Source organism: Erinaceus europaeus, chromosome 18 (genome assembly GCF_950295315.1).
Source record: "Erinaceus europaeus chromosome 18, mEriEur2.1, whole genome shotgun sequence".
Taxonomy (NCBI): Eukaryota; Metazoa; Chordata; class Mammalia; order Eulipotyphla; family Erinaceidae; genus Erinaceus; species Erinaceus europaeus.
Genome location: NC_080179.1, coordinates 25841238 through 25854265, shown reverse-complemented (window position 1 = coordinate 25854265; position 13028 = coordinate 25841238). Strand labels below are relative to the sequence as shown.

The window sequence follows — 13028 nt, the reverse complement described above, 5'->3', positions numbered from 1 at the left end:
TCATCATGGCTGCCATAATATACTCACTAGGAAAATCTAAACTCCTTTCTTAGTTTATCTTGTGATCATTAAACTATTGTGTTTATTTTCTGTTGGAGTACACTAAAATAATATACCTGAAGTTAGTGCTTTGTAGGAGAGAGAATGATTTTATTTTAATTATAAAGTCTTTTTCAATACTTTCCAACTTTGAAGATCATTATCTGGATGTTATAATTTATTATTTGGAGAAACTTTGAATCATATCTTTACATTAAACTTTCTGAATATGAAATAACACACTATTAAGGCACTAAAATATCCTAGGAGAGAATATGGCAGATTTTAAACTTTTGGTAATTTAACAGCTAACAACTGCACTAAAAAATAAAATTGAGATAATTGCACAGGAATTCCAAATACTCCTATTTTAAATATCTGCATAGTGTTCTATCTCCTAGGTATTGTTGACTGGTCATTTTCTTGAGTGGTGGAATAAGATTTGCGCTGTTAAACATCACACTATAGTAGTAAAAGTCGATGTGCAATATTGAGTTTTTATCTAAATGAGTAAAAATTAAGGGGGAAGTGGAGTACTTTAACATTTTTTGAAATGACTAAGTGAATTCCTTTTTATAGAGAAGACTAACCAAGTGGACTCTGTGGTTGTGTAGTTAATTGAATTAAATTCTCTGTTTTCCAACTGCATTATTCAATAATCGCCTGTGCTTTAACTTGCTATGTTGACTTTATTTCATATAATTCCTTGATTTGGATGGTTGATTTTTTTTCTTCTATAGTTTTAATATCATTGATGCCATGCTTGTATGATTAGTTTTTCAAAGTAATATTTGTTAGTGCAATATGGTGACATCACTGCTTACCATTCTTACTTCTCACAGGGGTAAAATCAAGTTGGAGTGATCAAGAATGCAGCTCTGGTGTTTTTTAAGCAGCCAGAGGCTCGTGACATCACTTTTACCCAGGTTACCTAAGCAAGTTGTACATATATAAATATAATCAATTTCTAAATGAGTTTTGACTGGCCTGCATGTTACTCAGCTACATTCCTTGTCCATCCATTGGCAGTAAAATAAAAATGTGCATAGCTGCTCTTATGCTGAGTCATACAAAGCATGGTCAGGCAAGTTTGGCAACCCTAACTTGTAATAAAATGTTTAGCTGCTAATTTTCTTACATTGATTTTTTGACAGAAATTACATTCTGTGAAAATTGAAAATGCATGTCATAATGAATTAGTGAATTTCCATTTAACTTTATAGTTTTTAACATGCTAAAGGACAAAAAAAGGAAAAGAAAAGAAAAGAAAAGAAAAAGAAAGAAAGAAATGTAGGCACATTTTGGAAAACTTGCAGACTAGCTTTATCTTCCCTTCCACTCCTTAAACCTTTTGTTAATTTAACCTCAACAAGTGTACTTTGTAGGTTTTTTTTTTTGAGTAGGTAATAACCTCCTAAAAGGTAATCTGCAAATTATAGCAACCCTTTATTTGCAAACTTCCTACAGGATGTATTACCTAATAGTACTGTAAATGGCTGCAATTGTTTAGATTTTGCTTGTTAGTGCCATTGGTACAATTTTTATTTCATTTTAGGAGGAAATTATGTTGCTTTATTTACTAACTAATCAAACATAATTTACACGTAGAATATGATTTCCTCGAAGATTCTACTTGAATTTGCCCCCATAAAATTACTAAGACCGAAAAATGGAAAGCAAATGTCTTTTTTGCATTAAAAGTATAATGAAAAGCTTTTCGGTAAAATTTCATTCCACTAACAGAAGTAGATCTCTGTTTAACCCCAAGATATGGAAGAAATTCCCTGAGGAATACTGTTTAAATATATCATACTCTGCAAATTTCTATATGGGAAGAGAATCATTGTGAGTTTTAACTTCTTTCATGGTTGTGAAAGAGGGTACCACCCCCTGACATAAGACTGAGATAATGAGTGTAACATTCTGTGGATTCCATTCATTTCCTGCTGTGAAATCAGTTTTGTATTCAAAGGTGTAAAACAGTGGTCAGTCCAACTTATTTTTTACAAAAGAGTTAAATGCTTTGCCCTTTAGATGTAGTTTCCACCCTTTCTGCCTTTAAATCTCTAAAGCAATTTTAAGTATATGTAGCTCTTTGGAAGAAGCAAAAAGTATATCTTTCTTGTAGAATTCTCCTTTACTTTGAACCCAAATTTTCAGCAACTTTCATTCTAGATTCATGAAAGATAATGCCTTATATATTGGAGGAATAATACATAAAATGGAACCCAGGTATGTAATTTATCACAGTTGAACACAGGTACCCAACTAGGCTAAGAAGATTTTTTTTCTTAGTTATTTTTAATTCTCTGTAAAAATGCATGATTTAACTCCTTAGGATGATGTATTTCATGGTTACTGGGAAAGAGGCAAGGTTTCCTTATTTTGTGAATTATCCAAGTTATTATCCAGGTTTCTTCCTAGAGAAGTGTATGAACAAAGTGATCACTGGATATCTCATCTGTTATTGTATCGAGGAGATTTAGCTGAGGTAAATAAGGTGGAATACAAACTAAGTAGGAATTAATTAAAATAATTTCATTTATTCTTAACTTTCACATTAACATATGCTCTAGTTTCCCTGAATCTGTCTCTGATCCTTCTTCTGCAAAAATTTCCTATATCCTAATAAATATTCTAAATTTCAATGCAAGTAGTGCGAAGGGGTGGGGTAGGTGGCGGTGGCAGGTAGGGGTGATTTAGATAAGCAATGGGAGACTAGGTCTAGGAACCATCTATAATTTTATTCCACGTGATATATAATAATCAAGAGAAGTGTTTCAGTTAAGATGACAATTAAGAGACAAGAAGACTAAATTTCATTAAGATACAGTAAACCAAACAGGTAACTTTGGAGTACTGTATCTGCTAAGGCGTAGGCAAGCATTATATAAGGATTAATTTTGTCATCCCCCCAAAAAAAAAGATAAAATTCTGCTATTTTGGTTTCAAAATGTTTTAACATGTCTATTATGAAGACAAAAGTAATTTCTGGTTAATGTATTCTAATAGTGATACATTTTTTTGCCCAGTTTCTGCTATGGAGCTAACCCCAGCTATTTCTTTTTGATATTGATTAGACACTTTTGGATTCAGTACTTCCCCAAAGCAAGCAAATTAATCATTTTATGTTGCTTCAGTGTTAAGAATTTTTATGCAAAATGATCCTAGTTTGTAAACACAGATTTGAATTAGCATCTATATGGAACAAATAATTGTCATTCTTAGAGGCCAAAATAGCTAGATATGGAAATATTTGATATATCTGTGTTATACATTATTTTTTAAATTTTACTTTCTTTTATTGAATCCAACCAGAATATACTCTTTTCACAAATTATATAAAATCTTTTCTAATTTTCATGTCTGAGGCTTTGAGCTCCTAGGTTCAATCCCCAGGACTACCATAAACTAGAGCCGATCATTGTTCTCTGTCAACGTATCTTTCTTTCTGTATCTCATTAAAAATAAATAAGACATTTAAAATTTGTTTTGCTAATTATATTTTCTTAAAAATAACCTGCAAACATAGAAAAAAATGTATGTCTATGAAATATGAAAAATATTTTGAAAAGTATATTCTCTTTCCCTTTTTCTGTTGTGATTAGTTTTTTGTTTGTTTAGATGCAGATAGCTTCTGAAAAAGAGTTTTAGCTTGACACTAGTATGTTAAGAGTAGCTTGCCATTAGTGAAAATAAAATAAGTATAGTGTTTAAAAATACAGAGTGAAGAGTTGGGGAATGGTAGTACAGTATGTATGCAATAGATTTCTTTCTTTCTTTTTTACAATAGATTTTCATGACTGAGGCTTGGAGGTCCCAATTCCTATACCACCCAAACCATAACAGAGCAGTGAAGAAAGGAAGAAAAGAAAGAAAGAAAGAGGAAGAAAGAAAGAGAGAAAGAATGTAAAAGAAAGAGAAAGAAAGAAAAAGAAAGAAAGAAAGAAAGAAAGAAAGAAAGAAAAGGAAGAAAGAGGGAAGGGAGGGAGGGAGGAAGGAAGGAAAGAAAAGAAGAAAGAAAGAAAGAAAGAAAGAAAGAAAGAAAGAAAGAAAGAAAGAAAGAAAGAAAGGAGGGAGGGAGGGAAGGAGAAAGAAAGAGAGAGAAAGAAAGAAAGAAAAGAAAGAAGAGGAAGAAAAGAGTGAAGAAAGAATAAGGCAGAGAGAAGAGAACTTTAAAAATTATTTAAGTAAACATGGCTTTACTAACTTCATATGTAGTTATATAGCACTTAGAAGAACTACTAGATTTTCAATAAAGAAGGAGTGTAATATGAGATCTATATTGAATAAAATCTTCAACTAGTATTTTATTTGAAAGTAAATACTTGCCAATGCTATTCAAAGCAAAATAGAAATTATAATTTTCTATTGCACTTTTTTTCTTTACTGTCCTGATGGTGGAGTACATTCATATTTTGCTAAAATTTATTAAATGAGAATAACCTTAACTATTGCTCATTGTATTTGTTTCCTGGTAGACACAGAAATAAATAAAGGAGTCTAAACACATACAATTTACTAAAAGAAAAATATGGAGCTTGTCAAGGATAGAATTTGAAAATATAGACCTGGTTCTTTTTCCAACCAGATCATATCTTGATCTCTTATTCATGAGGCGTTTAGCAATGAATGATATTAATAATGAAATTGTTAAGGCTTTTTTTCCTTTGTTAAAAATGTCTAAGTATCTGAGTTCAAATAGTATCATAAGATACATTTTTGACAATTCTCACTGGTGAGTTTGCACTGTAGTTAGGATTGACAGTAATTATGATCATATATAGAATTAAAGAGTTTTGTACCTTTGATTCACTTTATTTTAATGAGCTCCTTCAAGTATTCTAGTCTGTATTTTTTTACAATGTTATAGTATTTACCTATGTGAATTTTAGAAAGTTGTTAATGTATTTCATCACAGTTCTGTATAATTTCAGGATTATTGTTTAAAGTACACTTTTGTTCATGAAATATTTAAATGTATATTTAGCTCTGTTCTACATTAATATATATATATATATATATAGGAGTACAAATATAACTTGATCTTACACTAATTTTATAGTCATGAAACAGGGATTGGCAATACCACAAGTACTATCTTGAACTCAGAATATTTAACTATATACCACATCTATAGATATTTTTAATTGGTAAAAGTTGAGTTCACTTATGAATCTTTGAAGAGATTCTCTGGATAATCCTGGCAGAATTGAGTACAGAAGACCTATTTTGGTTTGAGGACATAACATAAAGGTTATGCAAAAGGCATTTCATACCAAAGACCTAGGTTAAATCCCCAGCATCACCATACACCACAGTTGAACAGTGCTCTGGTAAGAACAAACAAACGTACTTATATCTAATTCAGCTAATGGCTTTAATAAAATTGAAGCCACATTTCCTTCTCTAAATAGGTCACCAGATCTAAATGGATCAGTTGATCTTAAATATTAACATGCAACTTGATTCATTATTTGTAGACCAAGTAAATCAGTACATGTAATAGATGCATCTTGTGCTGTTTCACATTAGGGGAAGGATAAAGATAAATGAAATTGCCTCTCCTTAAAAGGTTCTGCCCACCACTGGGACTAAAGATCCATATACAGAGTTATGGTGAGGTGATTCACATGAGGTGATTCAATAGTCAACTGACCCCATAGTGAAACTACAGTTTACTTCTTAAACCTATTGTAGATTTGAATGATTCATGAAGGGTTGATATTGAGCTAACACTTCTGCCTCCTAAAAGTGATTATTCATTACTTATACAATTCAGAATCTTGAAGGATTTGTGTCTCTCTGAATTTAAATAAAATTAATGTTTATGTCCCACTGAACCTAAGTGTTCTGTATTGAAAGTAGTTAGTGATGGAATGAAAAAGGCCATATATTTACTATTTATTAATTTGCTCTGCAAACATCTAGCATTGGTGATAGGTGCAAAATTATGCAAAAACATGATCTTTCCTTTAAAACATGAAGTCTAATTAAATAAGTCTTCTAGAGACAGAAAATTTATATTGTACATATGGAAAAAGTAGTAATTTGTCAACCTGAACCTATGGAGAATCATGAATATGGATCCACTGAATATATGCCCTGAATATTTGTCCCATGGACACACCTACAGAAATGAAAATCTGGGAGTCGGCGGTAGCACAGCGGGTTAAACACACGTGGCACAAAGCACAGGGACCAGAGTAAGGATCCAGGTTCAAGCCCCGGCTCCCCACCTGCTGGGAGAGTCGCTTCACAGGCAGTGAAGCAGGTCTGCACGTGTCTATCTTTCTTTCCTATCTTCCCCTCCTCTCTCCATTTCTCTCTGTTCTATCAAAAAATGATGACATCAAGAACAACAACAATAACTACAACAATAAAACAAGGGCAAAAAAAGGGAATAAATAAATAAATCTAAAAAAAAAAGATTTCAAAAAAAAAAAAAGAAACTCCGTATTTCTATTTCTTGTGATTTCTTGTTGTCTGTATTAGATATGGTACGGACAAACTTCCATTTTGTGATTCTGTATGTCAACATCTTTCAAATGATTAGATCTATAAATTCAAGCTCATAATATGAAACAACTTTACGCTACTGAGAAGAATTAAAATGAGAGAAGAAAATTTAGTCATTTTTAGTCATATATATATATATATACATGCACATATATAGATATGAAAATATTATGGCAAAAGATAAATTAGAAAACTCTAAAAATTAGATTATTCATAACAAATCATAGTACTTTGCTATTTCATCTTAAAACAAAATATAACTTCTTTTTATTATTTTTATTTATTTTCCCTTTTGTTGCCCTTGATTTTTTATTGTTGTTGTAGTTATTATTGTTATTGTTATTGATGTCATCGTTATTAGATAGGACAGAGAGAAATGGAGAGAGAAGGGGAAGACCGGGAGAGAGAAAGACACCTGCAGACCTGCTTCACCACTTGTGAAGCGACTCCTCTGCAGGTGGAGAGCCAGGGGCTCCAACTGGGATCCTTACTCTGGTCCTTGCGCTTCGCTTCACGATAGCTTAACGCACATTTAACTTCTAATAATATATTATGTTGAAGAATTAGTCTATTGTTGTGACATATTTCATAAGAAAAAAGAAAACAAAAATTTCAGCTACCTTATAAAATATAATTCTTGATTTAACTATTTTTATAAATTACATTTCAAATTAAAAACTAATACCCAAACTAGTCCTAAGAGCAAAGATGTATTTAATATGGTATGCCTTCATCATGGGCATTAAAAAAGTACACGTGACAAAGGCAATTTCATACATATAAATATTTTCCTTCTTTGGTACCATCCTGCCAAGTAAATGCTTTATATAAAGAAAATTACATCCATAAAATAAAGGAGACATCTTCCCTCCACAACAAATGCATATGCTCTTTAACTCTAAGTACAATGTTTCCAGTGTTAAGTACATCCATTTTATAATAATTAACATACTTCAGTGTGCATTTTATCATGTGCTTAACTCATTTCCTTTATAAAGTAGCTCTTATTGGCTCAGCTATTTCTTAATGTTATGCACTGATGGTAATAACATTGTACCAGGTCCGAGAATGCTGTGGCCCAAACTACTCTGACTCCATGAGGCACTCATACCTGGCCCTGTGTCTTTCCTGCAGTAGCCAAAGGTTGGGTTAAAGACTGAACCTCTTTGTTTATTCTGACCCTATGAACTACTTGTCTTAGTTAAGTTTGTTACATTTTAAAACTTAATCAGTTCCCTTCTGTTGTACTTTCTTTTGTTGTATTTTATTTAACCTAAATAAAAGCAAAGTAACACCCAAGATTTATTTCTGCTTATATTAACAAGACAGGTAAGAGTGCCAGAGGACCAAGTAGTTTCCAAATGCACAATGAGCAGAAGAGTGCATTGGCCAAAGAGAATGCAAAACCAGCTCTTGCTATAAAGCTAACAATGTGCTGCTCTTTTTGGAATTAGACAACTATAGAATATATTTAATAACAACCAGTAGTACATGTTTTCATGTCGATGAAAAGTGGATAAATTTAGATCGTTGCTGTTTATGTGCACTTGACAAAAATCTTTTCTGCATTTGACATGAAAATATACTTGTACAGCTTGTGTTGGTTGGGTCACAATGTTAGAATAAAACTTTATCACTTACAAATTTATAAGAGCAAGATCACAGATGACCATGGCTCTGCCAGTTTATAAAGCTCTCTGCAGGATTTCATTTCAGAATCTCTATACATGAGCTCAGTGAAAATCTATTCATGAACACTATGTTTTTAAAATTTTTTTTTAAAAAGCTATGGTGTTGATCTAATCTTGTGACCTTACACCTCTATTAAAGTGGACTGGCATTATGTTTAAGGTGTCCTGAAATTGCAGATCACAGAAATATAGAAGACTTGAGACACACCTTTTTAAGTTCTCATACTATAAAGAAAATGTATTAAAAGGTTTTCTGTGGAATTGATTTTTCAGAAGCTCAATGCAACAACTAGTTCATCTGAAGGCAGCACTGTTGATATAGGAGCTCCCGCTGAGGGAGAACAACCGGAAGTTGAACCTGAAGAATCCCTTGAACCTGAAGCCTGTTTTACAGAAGGTAAATGAAGCAACACACAACTTCTGCTTGCTCCATATGCTCCCTACCTTTAATCTTTTTACATCTATCCATCTGACAAATGCTCCCCTTTTCGTTTTTTTCTCTTTATATACTGAGGCAAAGGTGATTTTTTTTTTTAGGTAAGATTTAGTTTATGTGCTTAGATCCCCCCGCCCCCAGCCCTGGATCCAGTTCAGCTCTTTAGAAATGCTATGTGTGAGGGAGCTGGGTGGTAGCGCAGCGGGTTAAGCACACATGGCACAAAGTGCAAGGATTGGCATAAAGATCCTGGTTCAAGCCCCCGGCTCCCCACCTACAGGGGGGTCACTTCACAAATGGTGAAGCAGATCTGCAGGTGTCTATCTTTCTCTCTCCCTCTCTGTCTTCCCCTCCTCTCTCCATTTCTCTGTCCTTTTCAACAATGACAACATCAATAATAACAATAATAACTACAACAATAAAAAAGAAATGCTACGTGTGTGTGTGTATCTCATATCTTAATATGAGAGAAAACTCTATCTCTATTTAACTACCTTCTGCACCCCATAAAGGTGTTTGGTCCATACTCCCAGAGGGATAAAGAATAGGGAAGCTTTCAATGAAGGGGATTGGATATGGAACTCTGGTGGTGGGAATTGTACCCCTCTAATACCAGAATTCTGTCGATCATTACTAAATCACTAACAAAATAAAATTTAAAAAGTTTCTACACATTGAAAGCAAACTACAGAAGGATAAGCAGGCAACCCAGTAAATAGGAGAAAGTACTGGCAAAAGATTGATATCAAACTTCTATACAGAATTGATACAGATCCACAAAAGAAAATATAACCCAATGAAAATGTGGACTAAGTAACTAAATAAACTGTTTCTAAGATTCTGTGAGAACTGTAGTGGGTATCTTTAGGAGATGTGAGAATGGGGCATAGAATTTCGTGGTGGGTATAGTGTGGAACTCTACACTTTAATCTTACAATCTTATAACCCACAAGTAAAACATGGAAAAATGGACTGTAAAGGTAGTTTACTGAGTAGGGTGTACCACCCAATGTTGAGCCCCAGCACCACACAGAAGATGCTATAGCAATGAAGAAGTTCCAGTGCTGTGGCATTTCTTTCTGCTTTTCTTTTTTTTTTCTTTTTTATTTTTTTATTTAAGAAAGGATAAATTAACAAAACCATAGGGTAGGAGGGGTACAACTCCACACAATTCCCACCACCCAATCTCCATATCCCCATCCCCTCCCCTGATAGCTTTCCCACTCTCTCTCCCTCTGGGAGCATGGAGCCAGGGTCACTGTGGGTTACAGAAGGTAGAAGGTCTGGCTTCTGTAATTGCTTCCCCACTGAACATGGGCGTTGACTGGTCGGTCCATACTCCCAGTCTGCCTCTCTCTTTCCCTAGTATGGTGGGTCTCTGGGGACGCGGAGCTCCAGGATATATTGGTGGGGTCTTCAGTCCAGGGAAGCCTGGCCGGCATCCTGATGGCATCTGAAACCTGGTGGCTGAAAAGAGAGTTAACGTACAAAGCCAAACAAATTGTTGAGCAATCATGGACCCAAAGCTTGGAATAGTAGAGAGGAAGTGTTAGGGGGGTACTCACTGCAAACTCTAGTGTACTTCTGCTTTCAGGTATATATTTTGCAGTAGTTTATGGATACGTGTGAACATATGCTCTCTCTCACCAAAACTAGTGTATATCTAGGTTTTGGGACTTTGTTAGAAAGTGAACCACCTGGTATGGAATTAGAGAGTACTATGAAAGGAAAGGTCTCACCCAAGTAATGAAGCTGAAGGGTTGTCATTCCACACGTGTAGTCTCTGGACACAGTCTGAGCTGAAGCATGTTGAGGTGGCAATCGTTGTGTTGATTAGGTTGCGATTGGCAGATGCAATATTATTTGATATGGATTGGGAGGGGCATATGGGAAAGTGGGCCCTATCCAATGGTTCCAGGACTGGGGGAAGTAGAGACTCTATAGTGGAGATGTAAGGTTCCTGCTGTCTTAGGGTTCAAAACGACAATGGATAGTTAATGTCATCATCACATTATTTGGTAATTGGGTTAACTTTGAAAAGTTCTTTTGTTAGGGTTTGCTGTACAGTACTCAGTATCTTGTATATAGCTGTGCTATTGGTTGCTTCTGATCTACTTGGTCTAGGCTTTTGAGACAGTCCGCATATCAAATACACATCTTATATATTAAAAAGACTCAGTCTGTGTTTTAAAAACTTTGAGACATAAAATTATTTTCCCCCTCTCATATTAATTAACTAGTGACTACATTTTACTAGGAGTGTACATAAACACCATTCCCACCGCCAAAAGACTGTGACCCATCCCTCCCATCCATTCCTACCCCCCACTGGCCCAGGAAGCTGCATGTCTACCCCTCACCACAGGGTTTTTACTTTGGTGCCCTACTTACAATTTGGTCAGGTCCTGCTTTTTCTGTTCTTCTTTCTCAACTTCTGTTGATGAGTGGGATCATCCCATACTCATCTTTATCTTTCTGACTTAGCTCACTTAACATAATTCCTTCTAGCTCTGTCCAAGATGGGACAGAGAAGGTAGGTTCATTGTTCTTGATAGCTGCATAGTATTCCATTGTGTATATATACCACAGCTTTCTCAGCCACTCTTTCTGCTTTTCTATGTGGGGGGAAAAACTGTCCTAGAGTAGTGAAATTGCACATATATGAGGCCCCATTTCCAAAGGAAAAAAAAATCTAACTAAACAAAAATAAAAGAGGGACTGGGTGGTGATGCACCTGGTAAAGCACACATGTCAAAAACAAAAGAAAAGGATAATAAAAAAAATAAGAGGAAACATTAAAATTGGGCCATCAAGACAGCTCAGGTGGTTAATGTGCTGCTTTGCCATATGTGTGATTCAGGTTCAAGCCCAGTTGCCTCCACCTTAAAAGAAGACTTGGTATTGTCGGATCAATCAGTCTGTCTATTTGTCTATCACCATCTACTTAGCTATCTAAAAATAAATAAGTAAATAAAAATATTTTTAAAATTATAATCAAGGAAGTAGTTTGCCATTTACTATCTTGTCTGATCATAATGGGTGCTGATTGACAAATATACATTTAAAACTGCCCCATGAGTAACAGTTACCTGAATAGGACAAGACCAAATAATTGCATTGGTTCTGAATAATAATAGATATTAAAATACTAAAACATGATTATATAATATGTGCACTATACTATTGGATTCACTAACCTCCGTGTATTTTTTTTTCTTTTTTTAACTAGTTTTTCAATCAGTGTACAAATTTGAAACATTAAATATCTAGGCACTTTAAAGAACTTGAAATGTTAAATATATTTTATCCTGACAAATAAATTAATAGTTATTTCTAAGATTATAAGTTATCAAGGAGGATAGTTTTACATTGCTCCCACTACAAAAGGTCAGTGTTGCCTCCACCACCAACCCCCCATGATCACCACTATAGTCACCCACAGCACAGTCTTAGATATGGTTGACATTTTTTTTTATATTTGTGTGTTCAGTTCTCTATATTCTACATATGAGTGAAACCATTCTGTAATTGTCCTTTGCCTTCTTACTTGCTAAACATAATCTTCTCCAATTCCATCTATTTTATCCCCAACAAACACAATACCATTTTTTTTGCTTGTGTAGTACTCTACTAAGTCTCATAAATTTTTTATCCAGTCATCTGTTGAAGGCATTTTGCCTGCTTCCATATTATTGCTATTGTGAGTAATGCAGCTGTAAACATGGAGGCACATATATCCTGTCCGATTAGCGTTATTATCCATTTTGGATAAATGCCTACAAACAGAGGTGCTACGTCATAAGATATTTCTATTTCTATTTAAGGATTCTTCATACTGTTTTCCACAGTGGTTGCAACAGTTTGTATTCCCACCATTAGTGCAATGGACCTTCTCTCTCATCCTCTCCTCTTCTTCTGTTTTGTTAAGGAAGGTCATTCTCACAGGTGTGAGGTAGTATCTCAGTGTGGTTATACTTTATTTTTCTCTAATGATGAGTGAATTAGAGTATTTCTGCATATGTCTGTGGGCCATCCGTATCTCTTTTTAATATATATTTTAATTTTTATATTTATTTATTTATTTTCCCTTTTGTTGCCCTTGTTTTTCATTGTTGTTGTAGTTATTATTGTTCTTATTGATGTCATCATTGTTGGATAGGACAGAGAGAAATGGAGAGAGGAGGGGGAGACAGAAAGGGAGAGAAAAAGACAGACACCTGTAGACCTGCTTCACCGCCTGTGAAGCGACTCCCCTGCAGGTGGGGAGCCGGGGGCTCAGACTAGGATCCTTACTCTGGTCCTTGCGCTTTGCGCCAAGTGTGCTTAACCCGCTGCGCTACCAC

General features: G+C 34.6%; 1 protein-coding gene across 1 annotated transcript in view; it reads left to right on the top strand.

Annotated features, from left to right (window-relative positions):
- Positions 1–13028, top strand: part of SCN2A (sodium voltage-gated channel alpha subunit 2) — a 187083-nt gene that overhangs the window by 126104 nt on the left and 47951 nt on the right. The window contains exon 18 of the mRNA XM_060177783.1: positions 8523–8646. Coding sequence (XP_060033766.1) covers positions 8523–8646 — 124 coding nt within the window. The remainder of the gene's footprint in view (positions 1–8522; positions 8647–13028) is intronic.